The sequence below is a fragment of the Engraulis encrasicolus genome, chromosome 17 (genome assembly GCF_034702125.1).
Source record: "Engraulis encrasicolus isolate BLACKSEA-1 chromosome 17, IST_EnEncr_1.0, whole genome shotgun sequence".
In the NCBI taxonomy this organism is placed as follows: domain Eukaryota; kingdom Metazoa; phylum Chordata; class Actinopteri; order Clupeiformes; family Engraulidae; genus Engraulis; species Engraulis encrasicolus.
Window position 1 is genome coordinate 39,480,483 of NC_085873.1, and position 25,104 is coordinate 39,505,586.

The 25,104-nt window shown below is 44.5% G+C and overlaps 2 protein-coding genes across 2 annotated transcripts in view; one reads left to right on the top strand and one right to left on the bottom strand.

Moving 5' to 3' along the window:
* pgap3 (post-GPI attachment to proteins phospholipase 3) overlaps window positions 1-11,582 on the bottom strand; it is a 14,463-nt gene extending 2,881 nt beyond the window's left edge. The window contains exons 1-6 of the mRNA XM_063221356.1: window positions 11,147-11,582; window positions 9,022-9,119; window positions 7,939-8,091; window positions 7,278-7,340; window positions 2,917-2,978; window positions 1,834-1,970 (exon numbers count right to left, since the gene is read on the bottom strand). Of these exons, the coding sequence (XP_063077426.1) occupies window positions 1,834-1,970; window positions 2,917-2,978; window positions 7,278-7,340; window positions 7,939-8,091; window positions 9,022-9,119; window positions 11,147-11,348 (715 nt within the window). The 5' untranslated portion in view covers window positions 11,349-11,582. The remainder of the gene's footprint in view (window positions 1-1,833; window positions 1,971-2,916; window positions 2,979-7,277; window positions 7,341-7,938; window positions 8,092-9,021; window positions 9,120-11,146) is intronic.
* An 8,210-nt stretch (window positions 11,583-19,792) lies between these two features.
* Window positions 19,793-20,692, top strand: LOC134467048 (uracil nucleotide/cysteinyl leukotriene receptor-like). The gene has a single exon (XM_063220973.1). The coding sequence runs from the start codon at window positions 19,793-19,795 to the stop codon at window positions 20,690-20,692; it is 900 nt and encodes a 299-aa protein (XP_063077043.1).
* The last annotated feature ends 4,412 nt before the right edge of the window (window positions 20,693-25,104 follow it).

Here is a 25,104-nt window from a genome sequence, read left to right on the forward strand (position 1 = left end):
CCAGGTTCACCATGCCTAGGGAGAGAGAGAGAGAGAGAGAGAGAGAGAGAGAGAGAGAGAGAGAGAGAGAGAGAGAGAGAGAGAGAGAGAGAGAGAGAGAGAGAGAGAGAGAGATAGAGAGACAGATAGAGATATTTTACAAGGAGATGAGGGATATGAAAGAGAGAGAGAGGGAGAGAGAGAGAGAGAGAGAGAGAGAGAGAGAGAGAGAGAGCGAGAGAGAGAGAGAGAAAGAAAGAAACTTAAAGAAACTTAATCTGGAGGAAGGCTAGGAGGAATGGATGGAGAGAGAGAGGGAGCCACTGACAGAAAGCCTGCCATGACCTTTTTCTCCTTCGAGATGGACTCTGTACTTAAAGGGACACTGTGCAGGAAATGGTCAAAAAAGGTACTGCAACTATGCTGCTCATTGAAACTGGGCTGCCTATTGCCAAATTTGATCTTTACATGAAAGTTTACGAAGTAATAAACAAATATTTTCTAATACTGTCCAAGTAGAGTCATTTTTGCAGCTAAAAATGGCTATTTTTGGAAATTCAAAATGGCGGACCATGGAGAAGATCCCCCTTTTCATGTATGAAAAGTGCAATTTTCCAGTCATAATGAATACTTAGAATTTGATGGTGGTGGTAAGTATTCATGAAAAAGGTAACATTAGTGAATGGGCAGCATGAATTCTGGAAATAAACAACTAAAAATCTCACACAGTGTCCCTTTAAATAACTGTAAGATGTTTTGAATGAAAGTGTGTGTGTGTGTGTGTGTGTGTGTGTGTGTGTGTGTGTGTGTGTGTGTGTGTGTGTGTGTGTGTGTGTGTGTGTGTGTGTGTGTGTGTGTGTGTGTGTGTGTGTGTGTGTGTGTGTGTGTGTGTGTGTGTGTGTGTGTAGACCAGTGGTTCCCAACCTTTTTCTTAAGGGACCCATGTTTTTACTATTGTAAGCTTTGGTGACCCAACCACGCGAGCACCCGCATGAGACGGAGTCACAAGATGCCCTCTGTTTCCTGCGAAAACTAATTTTAGTTAGGCCTATTTTATTCCTCAATTCGTCTTTGGTCAAATATAGAATAAATGTTTAATGTAGCACTTACAATTTGTTGCTTCTATGCATTTATTAGTTAGCCTAAATGTTTTGTCTTTTATTCAACATGGGCTATATATATTTAAAATGAAACCCCTTAAAATCAAGAGGGCTCCGCGACCCCCTGTGGATCTTTGGCGACCCATAAGGTGGGTCCCGACCCATAGGTTGGGAACCACTGGTGTAGAATAGAAACTGTAAAAAACATTAACCATATTAGGACCTGATGACAAAGTTTGGACGTACACTGTGTGTGTGTGTCCTGGAACACACACACACACACACACACACACACACACACACACACACACACACACACACACACACACACACACACACACACACACACACACACACACACACACAAGTAGAGCTCCCACTATACTGGACACACCAGGCCTACGCAGACCCAGCGTCCTGGAACACACACACACACACACACACACACACACACACACACACACACACACACACACACACACACACACACACACACGAGTAAGTAGATCTCCCACTATACTGGACACACCAGGCCTACGCAGACCCAGCGTCCTGTAACACACACACACACACACACACACACACACACACACACACACACACACACACACACACACACACACACACACACACACACACACACACACACACACACTGACAAAGTTAGGACGTACACTGTGTGTGTGTGTGTGTGTGTGTGTGTGTGTGTGTGTGTGTGTGTGTGTGTGTGTGTGTGTGTGTGTGTTCTTCTCACCTATGGTAGCGTTGGCTGCCATGTTGTATCCGTAGTCGAAGCTGACGAACGTGAGATAGGAGACGTGGGAGGTGAAGGCCAGGATAAGCAGTGCTCCAACTATACTGGACACACCCGGCCGACGCAGACCCAGCGTCCTGGAACACACACACACACACACACACACACACACACACACACACACACACACACACACACACACACACACACACACACACACACACACATACACACACACACACACACACACACACACACACACACACACACGAGTAAGTAGAGCTCCCACTATACTGGACACACCCGGCCTACGCAGACCCAGCGTCCTGGAACACACACACACACACACACACACACACACACACACACACACACACACACACACACACACACACACACACACACACACACACACACACACACACGAGTAAGTAGAGCTCCCACTATACTGGACACACCAGGCCTACGCAGACCCAGCGTCCTGGAACACACACACACACACACACACACACACACACACACACACACACACACACACACACACACACACACACACACAGAGTAAGAGCTCCCACCATAGTAGACACGCCTGGCCTACAGTGTCCTGTAATACACACACACACACACACACACACACACACACACACACACACACACACACACACACACACACACACACACACACACACACACACACGAGTAAGTAGAGCTCCCACTATACTGGACACACCAGGCCTACACAGACCAGAGTCCTGTAACACACACACACACACACACACACACACACACACACACACACACACACACACACACACACACACACACACACACACACACACGAGTAAGTAGAGCTCCCACTATACTGGACACACCAGGCCTACGCAGACCCAGCGTCCTGTAATGTAGACACGCACATGCGCACACACACACACACACACAAGAGTGAGTAGAGCTCCCACCATGCTACATACACCAGGCCTACGCAGACCCAGCGTCCTGTAACACACACACACGCACACACACACACACACACACACACACACACACACACACACTACAGTGACAACTTTGGGCTTGGCGTACCTGACGCAGCACATGTAGATGGAGTAAAGGATGACAGCCGATGCACAGAAGTAGTCCATCTTCTGCAGGAGACACCACACCACACAGGATACGACACAGTCAATTCACACCACATACTGTATACAGGAAATGATATGCTGCACAACTGATAGCCAAGCTATGTAATAACAATAATAATAATAATAATAATAATGATAATGATAATAATAATAATAATAAGAAGAAGAAGAAGAGGAAGACCTTCGTTTTATATAGCATCATTTAAAACACCCAAGCTCACTTAACATCATATCAGTGTAAGTGTGTGTAAGTATGTAGGTGTGTGCTTATGGACACTAGAAGCCAAAAGCCTCCAAAAAGAGATGGGTGTTAAGGTGCTGTTTAAAGATGGCCAGTGAAGAGGCATTTTGAATGTGGTTGGGTAGGTTATTCCAGAGGAGTGGGGCAGCTACATGAAAGGCTCCGTCTCTGGTGGCCTTGAGGCTGGGGCCATACCTGTCAACTTTGAGCTCCCAAAATCCGGGGAAAAAATCCATATTTTAAGCCAAAATCCGGGAAATTTTCTAAAGGCCAAATTCTGACAGTCAACGGGATGACAGAGACGGTATTCGGACGGTGCGTTTTACCTACTCAGCTTTTCACAACAGCGCGCGTGCAAAGACAGTCTAAAATCCCTCAGCACACGTTTTACAGCGTGGAGAAACAATGCAATGAAAACAAAACAATGGCATGAGCGCAATGAGTTTCTTGGGTTTTTTTGTCGCACAAGTTGTCTGTTCGTGCAAAACTTCATGCTGGTACAGGTGATTAAGTTAATCGCATGATTCACTGTTCCGAGGCTGTTTGAACTGACGGTTTCTGAGGAAAGGAGTGGGCGCACAAGCGCTAAGGAGCTCGAGGGTGACAGCTCGTATTTTCAAGGAACTTCAATTCTTGATGGTATCTGGCATAGGCCTACAATCTTCTGGCAGGTGGCTTGATAAGCAAGACCCTCTGGCTCTCTCTTCAAGAGGGGTGGTGTGGCTCGTTGGACAGGGCCGTGGGTATAACTACTGGACCGACTGTGTTTTTTGATAATTTGAAAAATGTCAAATCGGGAAGAAATCGGGAAATCGAGTCAAAATCAGGGAGTTTCCTGGGAAATTAGGGATGGTTGACAGGTATGGCTGGGGCGCAGAGTCTGGAGCTAGAATCCAGTGCCACATATTTCAATTGACCTGGCTTTTACCTGTCCAATGGCCCCATTTCACTGTTTTACATAAACACAAGAACATGAGTGGCATGTGCATTTCGCACCATTCAACAGATAAGCATGTACAACCAAAGAAAAAAGCCTTTTGTAAGAGGAGCACAGACTAATACGGTGGCAGCCATGGTGTAATGGTTAGGGAGCTGGACTGTAGATCAGAAAGCTGTGTTGTGTAGGGATGCACCGATACCACTTTTTTAAAAACAAGTACAAGTACGACTACATTAATGTGTGTACTTGCCAATACCGAGTATCCATACCGATACCGATACCTTTTACCACAAAAATACAATGAAAATAAATGCATGTCCTTGCTTTTTTCCACCTGTGATATTTTTATTGTCCATTTCCATGTAGATTGAAATGTTAGTAAATGTATGAGGTGGCACTTCCTTCCCATGCTGCTTTCAAGTTCACAGAACGTGACAAGATTTGTTTTGTGCAGCAGTATCGGTATCGGTGCACCCCTGTGTTGTGCGGGGCAAATGTATTGTTTTCTCCATGGAGGCGGTGCATCAGCTAAGCGCAAGGCCACAAGCACAAGAAAAGGACGGGACGGATGGAACGGAGATTTGTGGGCTAACACAGACGGGGAACCACATTAGAAACGACATAGGTTACGACATTATCGTAAACATGGCAATCCAGAGGTGTTGAGGCCAGGCTAAGAGGATGAATCCGGTCAAGTAGCCTCTTTCCCACAGGTGCACTTAATACAGGCGACCTCTCTTTTTACCTAGTTCCACTACTTGGTATTGTAAGGTAAAACGACCTCATGTCTCAGTGCCTCTGATCGGTATTGGGAATTGTGGTGACCTGACTTCTCAATAGAGATGCTTTATTGATCGCGAAGGACATTAAAGGGTATCTACATAACATGCCTTTGTAAGTTGGAGTGACTTGAATTATTACCGTCTCTGCTTGCCATTTGGAGTTGTGGTGATTGTGGCACATTGTGGTGCAATTCTTAGTACACCTAAAGTATTTTGCATTGGGAGTTGGGGTGACCTGATTTTTTCAAGTAGTAGAATAGAATAGAGCTTCTTCATTTATCCCTAAGGAAATTAAGGTGCATGTGCTTGGCCTTCAGACTTCAGGTCTTAGTGCCTCTTCTTGGCCGAGTCGCTCTGATTAGGATCAGCTGGTTAAGTAAGTGGATCAAACAAATTGCATCACCAGGAGGGCACGAGGTTTATCCAGGGGGGCAGGTAGCCAGGCTAGGCTAACACTAGCCAGGCTAGGCTAACACCTTCAGCGTTGCTTCTAGTCAGGCCCCGAGCAATTATACATAATCGTTTCTGAGCTCCGGAAAAATCGGGAACTCCACCAATCAACTTTGAGCAGCTCCAAAGGCCCTGGGTAGAGGCGTGTTCAAGGTAGTGACGTGGTTTAAGCAAAGACGTTCTATTGGGACAAAGAAAATGTTTGGTTTAAACTTTGGAACAGCCTAAATAAAGTTCAAAAAAAAAAAACTTTGGCACAGCCTTTTTTGGCCTCGACCAGTAGCAAACCGAGGGCGGCGGATCAACCATATCGTTTGGGAAACATTAATCGTTATGCATGGGGCCAGACCAAGTCTCGAACACAGATTTGAAAGTCGATGAGAATCAGGCTAGGGGGCAGGAATCAGTCTGAACACACAGTGGCCATTGTTTTTTAAAGACATGTGCATGTGCAAGATATTCCCTTCTTCAAAGGGTAGCGGAGGAAAAATCCAGGGCTTCCCTACGCACAGAATTGTTAAGGCACTCACCTTGACGACAAACACCTTGACTAGATTTCATGAGTGTTATTTTTTATTTGTATTTTTTACTAATTTCTTCAAGAAAAAAATTATATGTTTTTATTTGTTCTACATTGCTTTTGAAGGAGATTTCTATTTTTATAAAAAAAAACATATTGAATATTTACTGTGATATAGTATATTTAGGAGAAGAATGTCTCTGTGTTCACCATGTAATGAGGGGAGGGCTGGCCTGGAGAAATGGGAGGTCTACGTGAGGGAGACCCCATCGGCTGAGGTGATTCTCCAATCAGTAGCCTATCTGGCCAGAAGCCAGCCCCCAAAACCGGCGGATGAAAGTCTATTTAAGTTACAATGCAGGCGGAGGAGAGCTGTCTGCAGAACACAGGAGGGAGGAAACCGGCCGGTTTGTGGGGGGTTGGGATTGCGAGTAGCACTTCAGCCAAAGGGCTCCAACGTGCATTTTGGTGTAACTGTTACAAGAGCCAAATGAACTTCAACTTTTTGGCATAGATTTCGGTCTTCAGTTTGATCATTTCAGCGAGTAAGAACGATTCCACAACACTTTTTACGAAGATGAGCTTTTACAAAGGCAAGGAAATACTGGAATCCTAACTATAGATGTACTGGCACACCCTAGAGTCATTGCCCATTCTATTAAGCTCCATGACGTGCAATATGTTAATGCAACCTCCATGTTGGGAGGGTCAACTTTAACTGTAGGTCACTGGGGATATAAGGGATTTTTTTTACTAGAGCCTAAATCCCTAAAAACTAATACATTTCTTAGCAGCTCTGTGGAGAGGACAGACAGAGGACAATCAATGCAGATGTGTGTGGGAATTCTGTGGTAGGAGAGACTTTGGTTCTGTTCGCATAGAAAACGTTTTTCTATTCTGTGCATCAATTTTTCCTCATCTTTCCCACTGTCAATGACCCGTCAATCCACAGTTAATTTATGCTACTTTACTTCTGTTGTTATGGTTACTGATCATAAGCACACTGGTATGGAGCTTATGATCATGGTGATTAATCATTTTGTTTGAACGGCTGATTTGACTGGTTTGACAAAGTTAAATGTTACCTCATCAGCCAATCAGGGAAGAGAATTCTGTCGTTGAGGGAGACAAGGTAGAGTAGTGAAAGGATATTCTAAGCAATTTTGTGTAGAAATTACATATTGTAGAGTAGTGAGACGGAGGTGTGTGTGTGTGTGGGGGGGGCGACATATACTGAGGGAGAGAATCTGGTTTGAGAGAGAGAGAGAGAGAGAGAGAGAGAGAGAGAGACCGACAGACAGACAGACAGACAGACAGACAGACAGACAGAAAGACAGAGAGAGAGAAACATTGCAGATCAGTTGCATACCTCAGTCAGGTACGTATCTCTGGTGTGGAATATTGTAGACCAGAACCAAGCATTGAGGGAGACCTGGAGAGAGTGAGAGAGAGAGTGAGAGAGAGAGAGAGAGAGAGAGAGAGAGAGAGAGAGAGAGAGAGAGAGAGAGAGAAAGAGAGAGAGAGATGGAAAGAGGGAGGGACAGGCAATTACAACGACCATGTTCGTTACAGTTGTGCATCGGGCATTCTGTACCTCTTAATTGAGTACTGTACGGTTGAGTAATTAAGAAAACACTAGTGTAGCTGACATAGTAGGTGGGAGAGCGAGAGGGGGGAGAGGAGAAAAGAGAGAGAGGGGGGAGAAAGAGACTAATACAGTAGATGGGAAGAGATATTTTAATTTACTCAAAAGTTGCGCTGACCATTTGGATTGCATTGCACATGCATGCACACACACACACGCGCGCACACACAGATGCACACACACACACATAAGTTACGCACAGCCACACACACACACACACATACACGTGCATGTGCACACATAAATGCACGTGCACACATACGCACACACTACACACACACACACACACACACACACACACACACACACACACACACACACACACACACACACACACACACACACACACACACACACACACACACACACACACACACACACTGACCAGTGAGAAGGCATTGATGGTGTGGTACATGGGGCTCTGGCGCGGCACGGTGCTGCGGTACCGGAGGAGCATCAGGAGACAGGCCAGGCCGTTCAGCAGCGAGGCCAGCGCCGACGCAGGCTCCTCGAAACACAGGAACCGCGCAAACGGCCACTACATGGAGAGACGGGGGGGGCGGGGAGAGAGAGAAAGAGAGAGGTCAGTCAGTTTATCCTGCAGAGAACAACCGAGTGAATGAGTCAATCAGTAAGTCAGTCAGGTCACACTGTTGAGACAGTTATGTGGACTCACGCTCCTCAAAAACACAGGAACCACGCAAACGGACACTACATGGAGAGAGAGAGAGAGAGAAAGAGAGAGAGAGAGAGAGAGAGAGAGAGAGAGAGAGAGACAGAGACAGAGATATGGGGGGAGAGAGAGAGAGAGACATGGAGAGAGAGCGAGTGAGAGAAAGAGAGAGAGAAAGAGAAAGAGGGGGGAGAAAGAGAGAGTGAGAGAGACATGGAGAGAGAGAGAGAGAGAGAGAGAGAGAGAGAGAGAGAGAGAGAGAGAGAGAGAGAGAGAGAGAGAGAGATAGAGAGAGGATATTGTGTTTGTTGATTGCTTGCCAGTTAAGCTTCTGTGGCTATTTCATGGTCAATGCAGATAAAACAGGTAATACAGGGAATACAGGTAAAAAAAAAGAGAGAGAACGAGAGAGCGTATGACGAATGAGGGAGAGAAAAATTGGGAGAGAGGATGAATAGACTGACGGAGAGAGGAAGGGAAAAAGAGAATAGTAGAGAAGTATGTAAGCTTAGAAGTATCTAATTAGAGAGTAGAGAAGTATCTAAGCTTGTCTGTCAATCAAAGAAAGGGGATTGCGGGGGTGAATCCAACCTCCAACAACATAATTATTACATGAATTATTGCATAATGATATGATTATTATACAGTATTACATTATTATACAGTATTACAGATACATTATTATGCAGTAATAACAAAACCGTTCTTTAAAAAAACATTTGATCACAAAAAGTAACAATAATACACTAAACAACAACAAACAATGAATAAAATAATACAAATAATACTACAGACTTTGCCGTGGAACTGTGGCACGCTGTATCCCTCTGCCTGGTAAAGGCCAACTGTAGTCCACATGCACTGGTAGCGGCAATCATCACGACACGTCCAACCTGGAGGGATTACACACACAAACATGCACACACACACACACACACGCACACACGCACACGCACATTAGTTGGTGCATCCGTGCGTGTGTGGGTGTGTTAGACAGAGGACGGTGATTGCATTGTTGCTCAGCGTATTCAACAATACAGTAAGCACAACACTTGATATTTTGTCATTTTGGTATTAACACCTCATGGGTTTGTATCAATATGTTCCGAAAAAAAAAATATCCAGTATAATTATGCTGGCTTGTATTTCACAGCCTCAATTAAAATGCTGTAGGCCTACCATGTAATATAATGCATTTTGGCCTACTATGTTAAGTCACTGCACGTCATATACAGACGTAGCCCAATTTCAGTGACCATAACTTCCTACAACTGTAGCACAGCTCTAAAGTTGGGCAAGGATTTCATCTGTTAGATGCCCCAAGTTCAACCATGGGCATCATTTTAGCTGTGGATGGTGGGGACATGCCCATAGCCTACTACTTTTGAGACAAAGCTTGTCCTCACCACTTTTTCACAAACAAAATGCAAAAATGCCATACTCGGTCGGACAATTTGCCACATTGTGAAAGCTGTGAAAGCCCAATTGGGAAACTCCAACTCCCATTGTCATTGTGACACAGCACTCCACAACACACAAGTGTTAACTGCACACTACACACAACGAAATGTTATGCCTCACCCGTGCAAGGGGGCAGTGCGGCGGGACGGTACTATGCTCAGGGTACCTCAGTCATGGAGGAGGATGAGGGAGAGCACTGGTTAATTACTCCCCACACCAACCTGGTGGGTCCGGACTCGAACAGGCAACCTTTGGGCCACAAGTCTGACGCCCTAACCGCTTACCTATGACCGCCCTGTGTGTGTGTGTGTGTGTGTGTGTGTGTGTGTGTGTGTGTGTGTGTGTGTGTGTGTGTGTGTTAGGATGGAGTTTGCACTGTTGCTCAGTGTATTCAACAATACAATAATACAGTGAGCACATTTTGACATTTGACACTTGACATTTTGTTATTTCGGTAATACCTCATGGGTGTATCCATATCTTCAGAAATAAATATTCAGTATGATAACTCTGACTTGTATTTCACAGCCTAAATTAAATGTTGTGCCATGTAACATAACATAATGCATCTGGCCTACTATGTTTAATCATTGCACGTCATATACAGACGCAGGCCAATTCAGTGACCGTAACTTCCTACAACTGTAGAAACGTTAACGTTTCCCAAACGGCATGGTTGACCTGCCTCCCTTGGTTTGCTTGTGGTTATTTGCTTCTTGAAAAAGTGGGAGGAGCTCCCGTATTTGCGGGAACTCATAAAGTAGGCCTACTTGCTCTTGACCTGACTAGTTGTTGCAACGCTGAAAGTGTTGCGTCACTAGGAGGGCACAGCCTGGCTACCCAAGCCCCTGAATGGTGAATAAATTTGTTCCCTCCTTTGATATTTCGCTTGGGGCCCCAGGTGAACCTAGAGTCGCCTCTGAATACAAACAGTTCCACCACAGCTGATTGAACCAGGAATATCATGCCTCAGAGCACTGCCATCAGAATTCCCTATTCTCATGCTGCAACTTTAGGACACCGAAACTCGGGCATGAAACTTGAAAAGCAGGATTGACTGACCACCAACACTGGGACGGAAAAGAAAAGAGGCAAAGACAAACGATGAAGACGATTAGGTTACTATAAACAAGGAAATTCGACAGAATACACAACAGCTTGTTCTTGCTGTTGTTCAGCGCACGCTCCTAGCTCATCGCATTGTCACGATACAATAACTAACACTGTACGCTATCTGACCATATTTACACAGTCAATCTTATGATTTGACACTCAATGACCTACTAAACTATTTGATTTCCTAGGTGGCTCTTGTGAGCTAATACTTCAATAAAACGACCATTAAAAGTTGCATTATAACATTGTAGTAACAATCGGAACTGAATCAAGTACAATGTAGCTGTTCTTGTGTATGCTACCTTGAACGCAGGTCCAGAAAAACAGTAGAGCGTAGACTCACCTGTCAACGCCATGTAGGGAGGTTGCGTTGACTGGAACCCACGTAGCCGGGCCCCGGTGCAGTTGGTCCGGACACATTGCTTCACGCAGTCCCGATAGACTGGCTCCTTATCGCCCTGGGAGCCGTGAACTGAGGATGAAAGCAGAAGGACGGCGAGGACCAGCGCGGACAGGCTGGCAACAGTGGCAACGGGCTGACCCATGTTGGTGGTGGTCGAGCCGTCAGATTCAGGCACTGCGAACTCGGACAGGCAGCGATAGCGGCATTTCAGGCCAGCATGTCCACGACAATAACAATCAGCAAAAGGACGCCATGGTGCAAATGTGCTACGCTATTCTGACAAGCGATACTTAGGTGTCGCGTTGACTAATTGTTGCATTTACCTCACGACGTTTCAATTGCGCCTTGCGCCGAAAAGACGATACGCTCCGCCTGTAATTTTAAAACCAGGAAGTGTCACTTTACTGCGCATGCGTGAACATGGAGGCGAGCTCGACATCTGGAAAGTGCGCTAGTGTTGATGTTTGATGAAAGGAGAGACGCGGCGGCATCCTTTCTCTCCAACAGTTGCGTTGGAAACCAACACCATCATAGGCTAGGCTACTGTGAATGGGGGCAATATCAATTAAAAAAAGAAGAATATATACGAAAGAAGACGCATAGAAAGTGTGTATCCTTGGTCATAGGCTATGACATCTAGGCAGTTTTTTGTTCCAATAACGTTCTTTGCAACAAAATATCTGAAATAGACAATTCTTTGGAATCTGTTTATTCGTTCAAATATAGACTTCTAGACTAGGGCCTACTGACACACTTGAGATAGGCCTAGTCAGTGTAGGCCTAATTGAGTTTTTTTCCCCATTGGGAAAAAATATAAAATGCTATTGTGGCTTGACTGGTGACTAAACAGCATAGCAGATGACCCAAGACACAAAAGTTGTGGATCCCTGGGGTAGGTAGGCCTACAGGTTCTGGAACTAGAAAAACGTGCTTTTGCACAACACAGTGCACCAGCCTGTAATTCTATAGGTTGGCCAGATGAGGGAGTAGTAGGCCAGGTCGCTAAGTTGGCCCTACCAGGCTGTTCTCATGTCAGCAGAGTTTTTGTGAGTGGTGTTCAATTGTAGCCTAGCCCAACTCAGTCAAGCTGAGGTCAGTGGGGTCAATACAAGGTTACATAATAATCCCAGAACGTGCAAAATCATTAATTTGATTTGCCAGTAAGCCCTATTATACAATAAGGCATTGTCTTCTCTTCATATTCATAGCCCTCCTAAACACAAACCTTAATTTTGGACATTTTACAAGGCGTAGGCCTACTGTATAGTCTTATAGAAATGTAACATAAATATAACAGATACATGGTAGAAATACCAGTTCTAATATAGCATAAAGAATTTAAATAAATTCCTTTCAGATAACATTTAGTCCAAATCAAAAATAAAAATAATGTTTCTCTTTTCTCAGTAGCCTAATATTTTGAGACTTAGGCCTAATTCTATTTGACTCCACTGTTAGAGTAATTTGACTCTCAGAGAGTTGTAACTCTATCTGGATTATTAAACTCTACTTAAATAAGTCTACTCCCCATTTAATTATACTGTGTACCCTCTGCAGTGGCCTATGAGGCTGAACATTACCTCAGCTCACCTTGCTTCTAGCCCCGGTTTGTAGTCAGGACCGTATTAAGACACTGTGGTGTCCCCGGGCACTACCCCACGCAGATGCCCCCTTTATGAAAATGATTTGTACACTTTGTGTCATGTGGGGCCCCCCAACTGGCTGTAAATGATTGTCAGTGGGCACTGCCCAACCGTATCTCTTTCATTTCGTGAAGTATTCACGAAAAAAAACCTTTAATTTTCGTGGTGCATTCACGTTATTGCCCGTTTTTCGTGGTTGGGCAACGAAACGCTGCCTATTCATTTGACATACATATAGTAAGTGAATTATGTCATTGTTGAGAGCACCACACATGCCCCCCCAGAATTCACACTATCAGAAACCTGAGAGAGAGAGAGAGAGAGAGAGAGAGAGAGAGAGAGAGAGAGAGAGAGAGAGAGAGAGAGAGAGAGAGGAATAACACGTGGGAAAGCGGTGATGGCCTCCACTTTCGACGGAAGAGGAACGATCCCGTCCTTCGTGACTCTGTGCCCCAGAAAGTCTATGGCGGGCAGGCCGAACTCGCACTTGGCCGGATTGATGATGAGCCCGTGCTCGGTAAGCCGCTCAAACAGAGTGCGAAGGTGCGAAAGGTGCTCTGAAGGAGATGTGCTGGCCACCAGGATGTCGTCAAGGTACACAAAAACAAAAGGCAGAGTCCATGAGCCGTTGGAAAGTTTGAGCAGCGTTTTTGAGCCCGAATGGTGTGCGGAGGAACTCAAACAAACCGAATGGCGTGATCACAGCTGTTTTTGGGATGTCGAGAGGGTGTACGGGCACCTGATGGTATCCTCTGATCAAGTCCACTTTGGAAAAAATGAGCTTGCCAGCCAGGTGTGCTGAAAAATCCTGGATGTGGGGCACTGGGTAGCGGTCGGGCGTTGTCGCGTCGTTGAGCCGTCGGTAGTCCCCGCAAGGACGCCAGCCCCCTCCAGGTTTGGGGACGAGGTGCAGGGGGGAGGCCCAAGGACTGTTGGAGCGTCGCACAATCCCCAGGCGCTCCATGGACTCGAACTCCGTCTTGGCTACAGCAAGCTTGTTCGGCTCGAGGCGTCGAGAGCGGGCGTATACAGGCGGGCCAGTAGTGTCGATGTGGTGCTCCACACCGTGCTTGGCCGTGGAAGAGGAGAAGGTGGGCTGAGTGAGTGCAGGGAACTCGGCGAGCAGGCGTTGGAAACTGTCGGTGACAGAGAGCAGGCTGGAGAGGTGTACTGCGCCAGAGTCGCTGAGCGCGCAGGCATACGAACAGAAAGTGACGGCGTCGATCAAGCGCTGATTTTTAACGTCCACTAACAGTCCATATGCACACAAAAAATCTGAACCCAAGAGGGGAACAGCAACCTTGGCCGTCACAAAGTCCCAGCTAAAGCGTTGCCCTCCAAAACACAGTTCAACATGCCTAGTGCCATACGTACGGATAGGGCTTCCATTGGCGGCTTCCATGGGGGGGCCGTGGGTGTCTGCCACCACGTCCACCTGTGAAGCAGGCAGTAGACTCCGCTGTGCCCCAGTGTCGCAGAGGAATCGCCGGCCGGAGATGGAGTCGTGGATGAAGAGCAGCCTGCCGGCATGGCCGACGCTCACGGCCACTAGTGAGCGCCGGCCTTGGCGTTTCCCGTTCCACTGAAGCTGCATGGAGAACGGCATTGCTTGGCCTTGGAGCCAAACCTGGCATGGTAGTAGCACAAACCCGAAGACTGCTGCCGGCGCGGGGCCACTGCTGCGACGAGCATGTGATCATCCCCCAGAACCTCAGATACAGCACCAGCAGGGAGGAGAGCAGCTGCGCAGGGTTGTTGTTGACTAGCCAGGAAACACTTGTCAGCCTCAGCAGCCAGTTCTCTGCAATCCGTGCTGGCAGTGTTGGCCAAAGCAGATCTCACATGAGCAGGCAGCTGGCGCAGGAAAAGGTGGAGGAAAAGGAAATCTGGCTTGTTGTCGCCGAGCAGATCGAGCATTCGGTCCATTAGCTCTGAGGGCTTGCTATCGCCGAGCCCTTGAAGAGAGAAAAGCCTACTGGCCCTCTCAGTGTCAGACAGTTCGAACGTTTTCAGTAACTTTTCCTTCAGAGTTTCATATTTCCTCGTCAGAGGAGGACGTTTAAGAAGGCTCACCACTCTCGACGCCGTAGAACTTCCGAGGGCAGACACCACGTAGTAGTATTGCGTTTCGTCAGCGGTAATCTGACGCAAGGCAAACTGTGCCTCAGTCTGAGCGAACCAGGCTGAAGGAGAGGATTCCCAGAACTCTGGGAGCTTGAGAGACACAGCGTTGGCGGTCATGTCGATCTGGATACGTCCAGTAAACAAACGTCGGGGGTCACCAGTGTAGAAGTTGCCTCCGCTGTGCCCCTGTGTCGCAGAGGAATCGCCGGCCGGAGATGGAGTCGTGGATGAAGAGCAGCCTGCCGGCATGGCCGACGCTCACGGACACTAGTGAGCGCCGGCCTTGGCGTTTCCCGTTCCACTGAAGCTGCATGGAGAACGGCATTGCTTGGCCTTGGAGCCAAACCTGGCATGGTAGTAGCACAAACCCGAAGACTGCTGCCGGCGCGGGGCCACTGCTGCGACGAGCATGTGATCATCCCCCAGAACCTCAGATACAGCACCAGCAGGGAGGAGAGCAGCTGCGCAGGGTTGTTGTTGACTAGCCAGGAAACACTTGTCAGCCTCAGCAGCCAGTTCTCTGCAATCCGTGCTGGCAGTGTTGGCCAAAGCAGATCTCACATGAGCAGGCAGCTGGCGCAGGAAAAGGTGGAGGAAAAGGAAATCTGGCTTGTTGTCGCCGAGCAGATCGAGCATTCGGTCCATTAGCTCTGAGGGCTTGCTATCGCCGAGCCCTTGAAGAGAGAAAAGCCTACTGGCCCTCTCAGTGTCAGACAGTTCGAACTTTTTCAGTAACTTTTCCTTCAGAGTTTCATATTTCCTCGTCAGAGGAGGACGTTTAAGAAGGCTCACCACTCTCGACGCCGTAGAACTTCCAAGGGCAGACACCACGTAGTAGTATTGCGTTTCGTCAGCGGTAATCTGACGCAAGGCAAACTGTGCCTCAGTCTGAGCGAACCAGGCTGAAGGAGAGGATTCCCAGAACTCTGGGAGCTTGAGAGACACAGCGTTGGCGGTCATGTCGATCTGGATACGTCCAGTAAACAAACGTCGGGGGTCACCAGTGTAGAAGTTGCCTTAAGGCGAAGAAACGAGCTTCTCACATTAAGACTCTGTGAGTCGCGTTTAATAACTTAAAGTAACTGACTAAAAACATGGCGCCGCGCATGACAGAAAAGCCGGTAACATGAAACGTCATCGGAACACTTAAAGGGATCGCAACAATAACAGGTATCACACAACAGTGAAGATGACGGACCACACAATATAACATTTAACAGAACATATAGTAAGTGAATTATGTCATTGTTGAGAGCACCACAAGGGTTAGGTTTAGGTTTAAGTTTAGGTTTAGGGTTAAGGTTAGGGTTAGGTTTAGGTTTAGGGTCGTATGACATAAGGCGTAAGTACCGGAAGGGCGTCGAATTAGTGAGTCCCGAGTGTATCAGCAGTGTTCTGTCAGCACCCCCTTCCCGCCCCTGCAGACGCTTGGATAACCATAGCAGCAGTCGGGCAATTCAAATGAATAGGCAGCGTTTCGTTGCCCAACCACGAAAAACGGGCAATAACGAGAATGCACCACGAAAATTGAAGTTGTTTTTTTCGTGAAAACTTCACGAAATGACAGAGATAGGGCTCCACTGCCTCTGGTCCTAGTAGTATGCAAGAACGTCCTTGGTCTTCAGACCAGTCTCAAGACAATTTTTTTTGTGGTCAACTTCAACTTTGCTCTTGTCTTCCTACTGAGATGAAGTGGAGCGATTGGTGGGGTGGTGCAGAGCAAAAAAACCTGCTCCTGAACACAGCCAAGACCAAGGAGCTGGTGGTGGATTTCAGGAGGAAGAGGACTGCAATCCAGCTACTAGTGATTGAGAGGGCGTGGGGTATCAGGGTATAAGACTTCCTGTGAGTTACTGTAACATCAGGGAGGACATGACCTGGGGCATATAATAAATACCATTGGGCTAGTGAAGAATACTGAGGAAAAACAACATCTGCCAGAAGCAACTTGTGACTTACTGCTGTTCAGTGGAGAGCATACTGACATACTGTCTTTGTGTGTTGTTCCCTCACTGCACTGTGGCACAGAGAAAAAGCTCCAGGAAGTCCCAAATTCTGCTGCCACTCTATTCTATTCTATTCTATTCTATTCTATTCTATTCTATTCTATTCTATTCTATTCTACTCTACTCTACTCTACTCTACTCTGTTCTATTCTATTCTATTCTATTCTATTCTATTCTATTCTATTCTATTATATTCTATTCTGCTCTATTCTCTTAGGGCACCAGATGATACATCACTTGACTTGACATTAATAAATGAGTCAGACGGGCTTTCATAACTCACTAATCAATAACTAAATCAATAACTTGATTTGACATTCAAATCAAATCAGACCAATGCAAACTATATCAAAAGGTCACACTTTCCTGTTTGAACTGCTGCCATCTGGCAGTAGATACCAGACAAATCGACTGAAAAACAGCTTTTACCCAGCGGCCATTACTGCACTAAATTCTTGCTACCAAAGCATAGTTTTTATATCTACTTTTTCATTATTAGTATTATTAATTATTTTAAATTATTTATTGCTCAACAATTGGTACTATTAATTATTTTTTATAAATTATTTATTAATCAACAAGGAATGGTCAGCTTCTTTGTATGTGTACACTGACAATACAAGTCTAATATTCTATTCTATTCTATTCTATTCTATTCTATTCTATTCTATTCTACTCTACTCTATTCTAATCTATTCTATTTTGTTCTGTCCTGTTCTGTTCTGTTCTAATCTATTCTGTTCTGTTCTATTCTATTTTATTCTATTCTATTCTACTCTACTCTACTCTACTCTGTTCTATTCTATTCTATTCTATTCTGCTCTATTCTCTTAGGTCACCAGATGATACATCACTTGACTTGACATAAGAAAATTAGTCAGACGGGCTTTCATTACTCACTAATCAATAACTTGATTTGACATTCAAATCAAATCAGACCAATGCAAACTAAATCAAAAGGTCACACTTTCCAGTGCACACACTCAGATAGCCACTTACACACAGACTTCCAGAACAGGTAAGAAAAAGAGTGAGATTTTGCTAAATGATTGAAGGTATCCAAACCTTTCCAATTGTGTAGTATTTTCATAAACTATAATATGTGAAAATGAATCCATTTTATGGTCTTGGCGGAAAATGAAGTTTATGTTGAGGGGATAGTTTTATATGGACAGTTATGAATGTCCTTTCTCAAACAGATTTGTTAACGGGTGCTGTGTCACCTCCAAAAAATTAAAAGTTAAATTATATAAAAATGGTTTGTGCACAAACGTTCATTTTACCTGCACAAACGAAGCTCAAACGTTTCCTACCATTTTCGAGTCATTTGGATGTTAATGAGAGTGCTGAGTAACCTAAGGTCAATTAAGGTCACAAAGTTAAATATCTTAGACGGTTTGTGCACAAACGCTCATTTTGCCAGCACAATCGTGCACAAACGATGCACAAACAAATCAAAATATTTTTATGCATATTTTCAACATATGGGGTGCCAACTTCACACAGGTAGGCCTATTTTACGGACTTGGCTGAAATTAAAGTTTATGTTGAGGGGATAGTTTTTTATGGATAGTTATGAATGTCCACTCTCAATCAGATTTGTTATTAAATTTGTTGTGGAAAAAAGCCACACCCTCAACCACAATTGTTATTTTTTATTAATTTTAATTTCCATTATTATTCACGTGATTAGACCTGAGCCATCTTCAGTGTCTTACATGAAATATCTCTCTGTATCATGCTAACCCACTAAATCATTTTAAAATGGGTAGCAGAGAGTGCTGATCAAGATTTGTAGTTGAGTGGAGGTCGTCAAGATTTTTTGTACATTTTATTTGCAGTTTTCTGAAGGTATTAAGGGCTTGAGGACTTCAAAATCAAAATTGAGCAAATACAGCTCCCTTCGGGGCCGTAACCAGACATTTTCAAATACCATTGTCAAGTATTGTGTGTTGTACTGCATACTGTACATTTAGAATGCTTCTATTCAGTCAAACTCTTACGTTTGTTTTCATTGATCACTGCTTTGAGGATAAATGGGAGTGGTGTAAACAGAATTTATCATTGTTGATCATGTATGGATTTTCATCATACATACATTTTACATTACTGAAAAAAATACCAAGCACATGACCTCTGTGTCCTCAATCATAGTTATGGCCATGCCTCTGTGTGAACACTATGCAAGTCACCAAACAAAACTACATGACCTACATGTTGAGTAAATACACCAGTCTCTCGCAGAGGGTTGCATTATGTTTTTAAAGGGACACTGTGCAGGAAATGGTCAAAAAAGGTACTGCAACTATGCTGCTTATTGAAATTGGGCTGCCTATTGCCAAATTTGATCTTTACATGAACGTTTACTAAGTATTAAACACATATGTTCTAGTATGGTCCAAGTACAGTCATTTTTGCAGCTAAAAAGGGCTATTTTTGGAAATTCAAAATGGCGGACCAAGGAGAAGATCCCCCTTTTCATGTATGAAAAGTGCAATTTTTCCAGTATAAAAGAATACTTCAAAATTTGATGGTGATGGTAAGTATTCATGATGAAAAAGGTAACATTAGTGAATGGACGGCATGAATTCCGGAAATAAACAACTAAAAATCTCACACAGTGTCCCTTTAAGTTGGCGCTGCAATGTTTGTAAGAGTATATAAATACATATTCCGCAGATGTAAATTAGCCTGAGGATAATTATCCCGATGATAACTCTGGTTCAATGTATGGAATGGCAACATAAATTGAAACATAAATTGAAAAGATATATTCTATAAATAATGAAATATTAATTTTAGGTGTCACCACGATGACGAGGTTTATGAGGTCAAACGTCACCAACAGCAGCACTGAAGAAGACTTTGACTTCTTCTGCACCAAAATGCCCGAGGCTCATATTCTTTGGGCCGTCTTAAGCATTCCCTCTGCGTTTGTGGGTGTGCCTGCCAGCGCGTGGCTCCTGTGGGTGCTCGTTAAGAGGCAACGCAGTGGCGTGATGACCAACGACATCTACATGCTCAACCTCACCGTCATGGATATCGTCTTCACACTCTGCATCATACCAGCTGTGATCAATCACTTCGTATGGCATGACGTGATATTTAAATCGGTCATTGATTTTCCGTATACTTTTAACATTAACGGAAGACCCCTGTTCATGGCGTGCATCTGTGTGGACTGTTTCATGGCGGTGGTTTACCCCGTTACCTACATGAAGATGAAGCGATCGAGCTACCGATGGCTGCCATGTGCAGCTGTATGGGTCTTTACTACGCTCTTCTTATTGGCCCTCATCTACCATCAACACCTGTACTTCTCATCCTTCGTCAGTGTCCCTTACGTGATATCCATTCCAACCATCATTGTCTGTGACCTCGCCATCCTTCGCACCCTGAGGAAGCCGGATCCTTCCGGAAGGACCGACGTCCACCCACAGAAGCAGAGGGCTCTGCAAACCATCACCAACAGCTTCATCATGACGTTGGTGTGCTACCTGCCTGTGATGGTAGTCAATCTTTTCCTGAGCTTCATGCCTGCTACTAACCTGCAGAAGTACTGCGCCATAAGCATGCCTGTCGTGATGACACCCTTGATCGGCAGCATCATCATGCCTCTTCTCCATTTGCACGGTCTGGGCAAGCTGAGGGCTTTACAGCAGTGTACTCGTCGTGTCTCTGGGCCCCCAGTACAGCCAACACAACAGCCTTAAAATGGGCACACAGCAGCGTAGTCATCAGGCTTGTGCGAAATTCTGAATTGAAATTCAAAGTAATACCATAATACGAACACTGGTGGTGGTGGTGGTGGAAGCAGCCCAACAGGTGCCGGGAATAGACACATACTGATAAATATACAGCACCATGTAGTGTTCCCATTTTGTCATTCCAGAAAGTCAAAGAATGCGCGCACATCAGTGGCACAGGTGCTGGACCAAACGTAAGATAACTGAAAAGAAAATAAAGGTCCGCAACACTGTTAAATGCTCCCAAACATTTAATGGCACGACGTTTCGGACTAACCGGATGAAGGACGGTTAGTCCGAAATGTTGTGCCATTAAATGTTTGGGAGCATTTAACAGTGTTGCGGACCTTTATTTTCTTTTCACCCATTTTGTCATTACCTTCAATTTCTTTGAATTTAATACACCCATTGAGAGTACATAGAACACCATCACCTAGTGTTCATATTATGGCATTACTGTGAATTAATCACTGTGAATTTCTATTCGGAATTTTGTACAAGTCTGGATAGTCATGTCCCTGGGTCCTCAGGACAGCCAGAGTAGACCAACATCAAGTATCCACATCCATTAATTATTACTATTTTCAAATTTTGAATGTGTAGCAGACTGGACATTCAGTATTTATTGACCAAGATAGCAATGACCGATTTTGATTTACATACCGACTACGCCACATGAGAAGTAGCCCTGAAGTCACTTATGCGGGATTCACAGTTGGCATCGGTCCATGCATACTTTCAGGTGCACAGATGGCTCCCGCCGTCTTGTGACCTAAAATGGCACCACGCCCCCCTCCGCAAACCCAAAAATCATGTCTCGCCACAAAGTCGCACACAGGACATTTTTTTTCTTTGACTCGGCACAAGTTCACCAGCAGTGACCAGGAAGTAGTAGGCAGAAAGAGCAGCTGCCCGCTACTAACCTGGAGAAGTTAGTCAGGTCAAGAGCCATGCAAGTACTTTCTGAGTTCCCGAAAATACGGGAACCCCTCCCACTTTGTTGGTAAGCAAACAACCATAAGCAACCCAAGGGAGGCAGGTCAACCATGCCGTTTGGGAAATGTTAATTGTCATGTTCTTGGTCAGACCAAGTCTCGAAGAGATTTGAACGTTGATGATAATCAGGCTATGGAGAAGTACTGCGCCATAAGCATACCTGTCATGATCACACCCTTGATCGGCAGCATCATCATGCCTCTTCTCCATTTGCACGATCTGGGGAAGCTGAGGGGTTTACAGCAGTGTACTCGTCGTGTCTCTGGGCCCCCAGTACAGCGAACACAACAGCCTTAAAGGTGCACTGTGTAGGATTGTGGTCAGAGTAGGCATTGTAATTATGCTGGTCATTGAAACTGCACTGCCTATTATATTGCCATATTTGATCATGTCATGAATATTTACAAAGTAATAAACTAATATTTACTAATATGACTTAAGTACAGCAAGTTTTTCAGCTAAACATGTCTATTTCTGGAAATTCAAAATGGTGGGCCTGGAGAAGATCCTCCTTTACATATATGAAAAGTGCAGCCCCCTGAAAAGACCAGTCACCATTACCGCTAGGCCATGGCTGCCATGTCAACAGGTCAGGACTGATTTTTGGATGCAGGCAACATGTCTTCAGACTTGTAGAGTTGGTTCAGAAGTAGAGTAGAGTAGAGTAGAGTAGAGTAGAGTAGAGTAGAGTTGGTTCAGAAGTAGAAGAGAGTAGAGTTGGTTCAGAAGTAGAGTAGAGTAGAATAGAGTAGAGAAGTAAACTGTTTTTGAGCTCCCTGGGTTCACATCAGTCACCTATTTAGTGTTGTATTAGTTAAGCGAGGTAGGCCTAATCATTACACCACATCTGTACATAGGGTAGGATAAATAAAAAAGTGGTTGTTACTGTAAGTTAAATTGTGTTTTAATAGGCAACAGTTTAGCTCTTGTTAAGTGTGTTTGTAGTTCATGATTAATTTGATCGTTGTGTTGTCAAAGCAAGTACTAAATAAAAAAAAATATTGATTGGAGCATAAATGTGAAATGTGCTTGATTTCAGACTTGCTTTATTGTGTTGTACTCTATGTATGTATACAGGGGCGACACTAGGGTCAGCTGGGACCCCAGGCAAATATTCAAAAGAATGAACATTTGAACCAAAATCACAACTATATAATAGTAAAGTGTGGGCTGTTATTCACTTATCTAGGGGCTTGGGGGGCCCAAACAGCTGCCTGCTTAGCCTGGTGACAAGATGCACCTCTGTGTGTATAAGTACAACAGCTTCCGTTTCATTTATTTCATTTCATTTATTGTTTATTTGACAGGGACAGTGCACAAAATACAATTGAGCCAGATTATAGCCACAAGGCTAATTTTCATCTGTAGTCCCTGGACAGGAATTGGTGTTAAGCTAAAAAATAGGATTAAAAGGAATAATAATACAAGAATATGACAACAATACAATTAAAAGGTGCACAATGTGCAAATAGGCCCACAATATTACATGGCCAAGAAGGCATATCTAGTTAAAAGAATACACCAAAGAAACAAAAAACAACATATGTTCACTGCAATAACCAGTTATACAGATGGATCACAGCCAATTAAGCCGTTTACGATCCAATTCCAATGCCAAATTCAGTTTTTAACACTGCGACTAACACCCCGGCAGGCTCTCAAACATTATAGATTTATTGCGTCCTTATTATGAGAGTCTGTGTTTGTCGCATTTGGATGTGAGCAGTGGAAAATGTAAATATACAATTCTGTCTATCATGCATGGCTAGTACGTATATGGCTATTCAAATCAAAATACTCTCAAAGGAGACAGGTGTGCCTAATGACTTTTTTCCAGCCCATTATCTGCTGGCATAGTGTGATCCACATCACAGGAAGTTGGAGACAAATAGGTAAGGAGGAACACTATTGTTTGGGATTTTTTCACAATTATCTTTAATACTACTTTTATCTTGTGAATATTTGTTCATATCATTGCATTTTCAGGGTAATATTAATTTGAATTAAAAAAACTAGTTTGTTTGGATCGTTTTTGGCAATAATCAATGGAGGAATTGAACTGCCTTGCTATTGATCTGCAAACTGTCAGTGCTCTTCTAACCCTTTCATGTGCACAATCTAAAGGTGATACTGTACAATAGGTACAGTTATCACATTTCCATTTTAGAAAGGCATATTAAAACTAAAATAAAGATTTTTTTCCCCCAAATGTTACATTGGAAGTTCTTTATTTTAAGTGCAGTTACACTATACCCTTGTGCACCAAATATTAAGAGATTGATCAAATTGTGAGATGCATCACGTTTAAGACTGAAACTCAATAACTCCAAATATATAGTATATATTATCAAGTAGGCTACATTCAAAGTTGCCTGTAATACCCTATAATAGGCCTTTGAATAAAAGCATTAGATAAATGTTATTTAAAAGCTTTCCATAGTAAAGATAGTATTCCATAACACAGACAGTGATATTGTGACTACACCATTTTAGGTGACAAAAAAATGACCATGAGCCCTGCACCTTCAAACATCACCAGCCCCACCAACAGCACCGACTTTGACTACTACTGCACTGGGATGCCCGTTGGCACTTATATTTGGGCAGCCTTCAGCATTGCCTCTGCATGTGTGGGTGCGCCTGCCAGTCTGTGGCTCCTGTGGGTGCTCATTCAGAGACAGCGCAGCAGCAGCAGCAGCACGGGAAGTTCATCCAACAACGTCTACATGCTCAACCTCACCGTCATGGACCTGATCTACAACATTTTCAGACCTCCAGATGTACTCAATTTCTTTGTCTGGCACGAGTTCCAGTTTTTTATGGTTACCTATTTTTTTGAGGGTTTCAATTTTATTGGACGTCCTGTGTTCATGGCCTGTAGTTGTGTGGACTGCTACATGGCTGTGGTGCACCCCACTAAGTACATGAAGATAAGCAGGTCCAGATACAGGGAAACGGTGTCTACCCTAGTCTGGGTTTTGACGATGGCATATTGCCTGCTGTTTATTTTTGTTCAAAACTCCCTGAAGACCTGGCAGTGGGATATCCCGTGCATCTTGGCAATTTCCACCATTGCATTTTGTGACATTGTTGTCTTGTACACTCTGAGGAAGCCGGATCCTTCTGGTAGAACTGACGTCCATCCACAGAAGCAGAGGGCCCTGCAGACCATCACCAACAGCTTTGTCATGACCCTGGTGTCCTACCTCCCCACATTGCTTATTCAAATGGTAATACCAATTGGTGTGCAGGAAGTGTATTGCCAAATCTATATACCCTCCTCGATTTCCTGCATGCTTGGAAGCACCCTCCTGCCCATACTACACTTGAGGAATCTGGGAATCCTGAATGAACTAAGGGCTTGTCATAGCATCTGATGTACT

Excerpts from the sequence above, each read along its gene's own strand:
- LOC134467048 (XM_063220973.1), top strand. The coding sequence starts at position 19,793 with ATGACGAGGTTTATGAGGTCAAACGTCACCAACAGCAGCACTGAAGAA.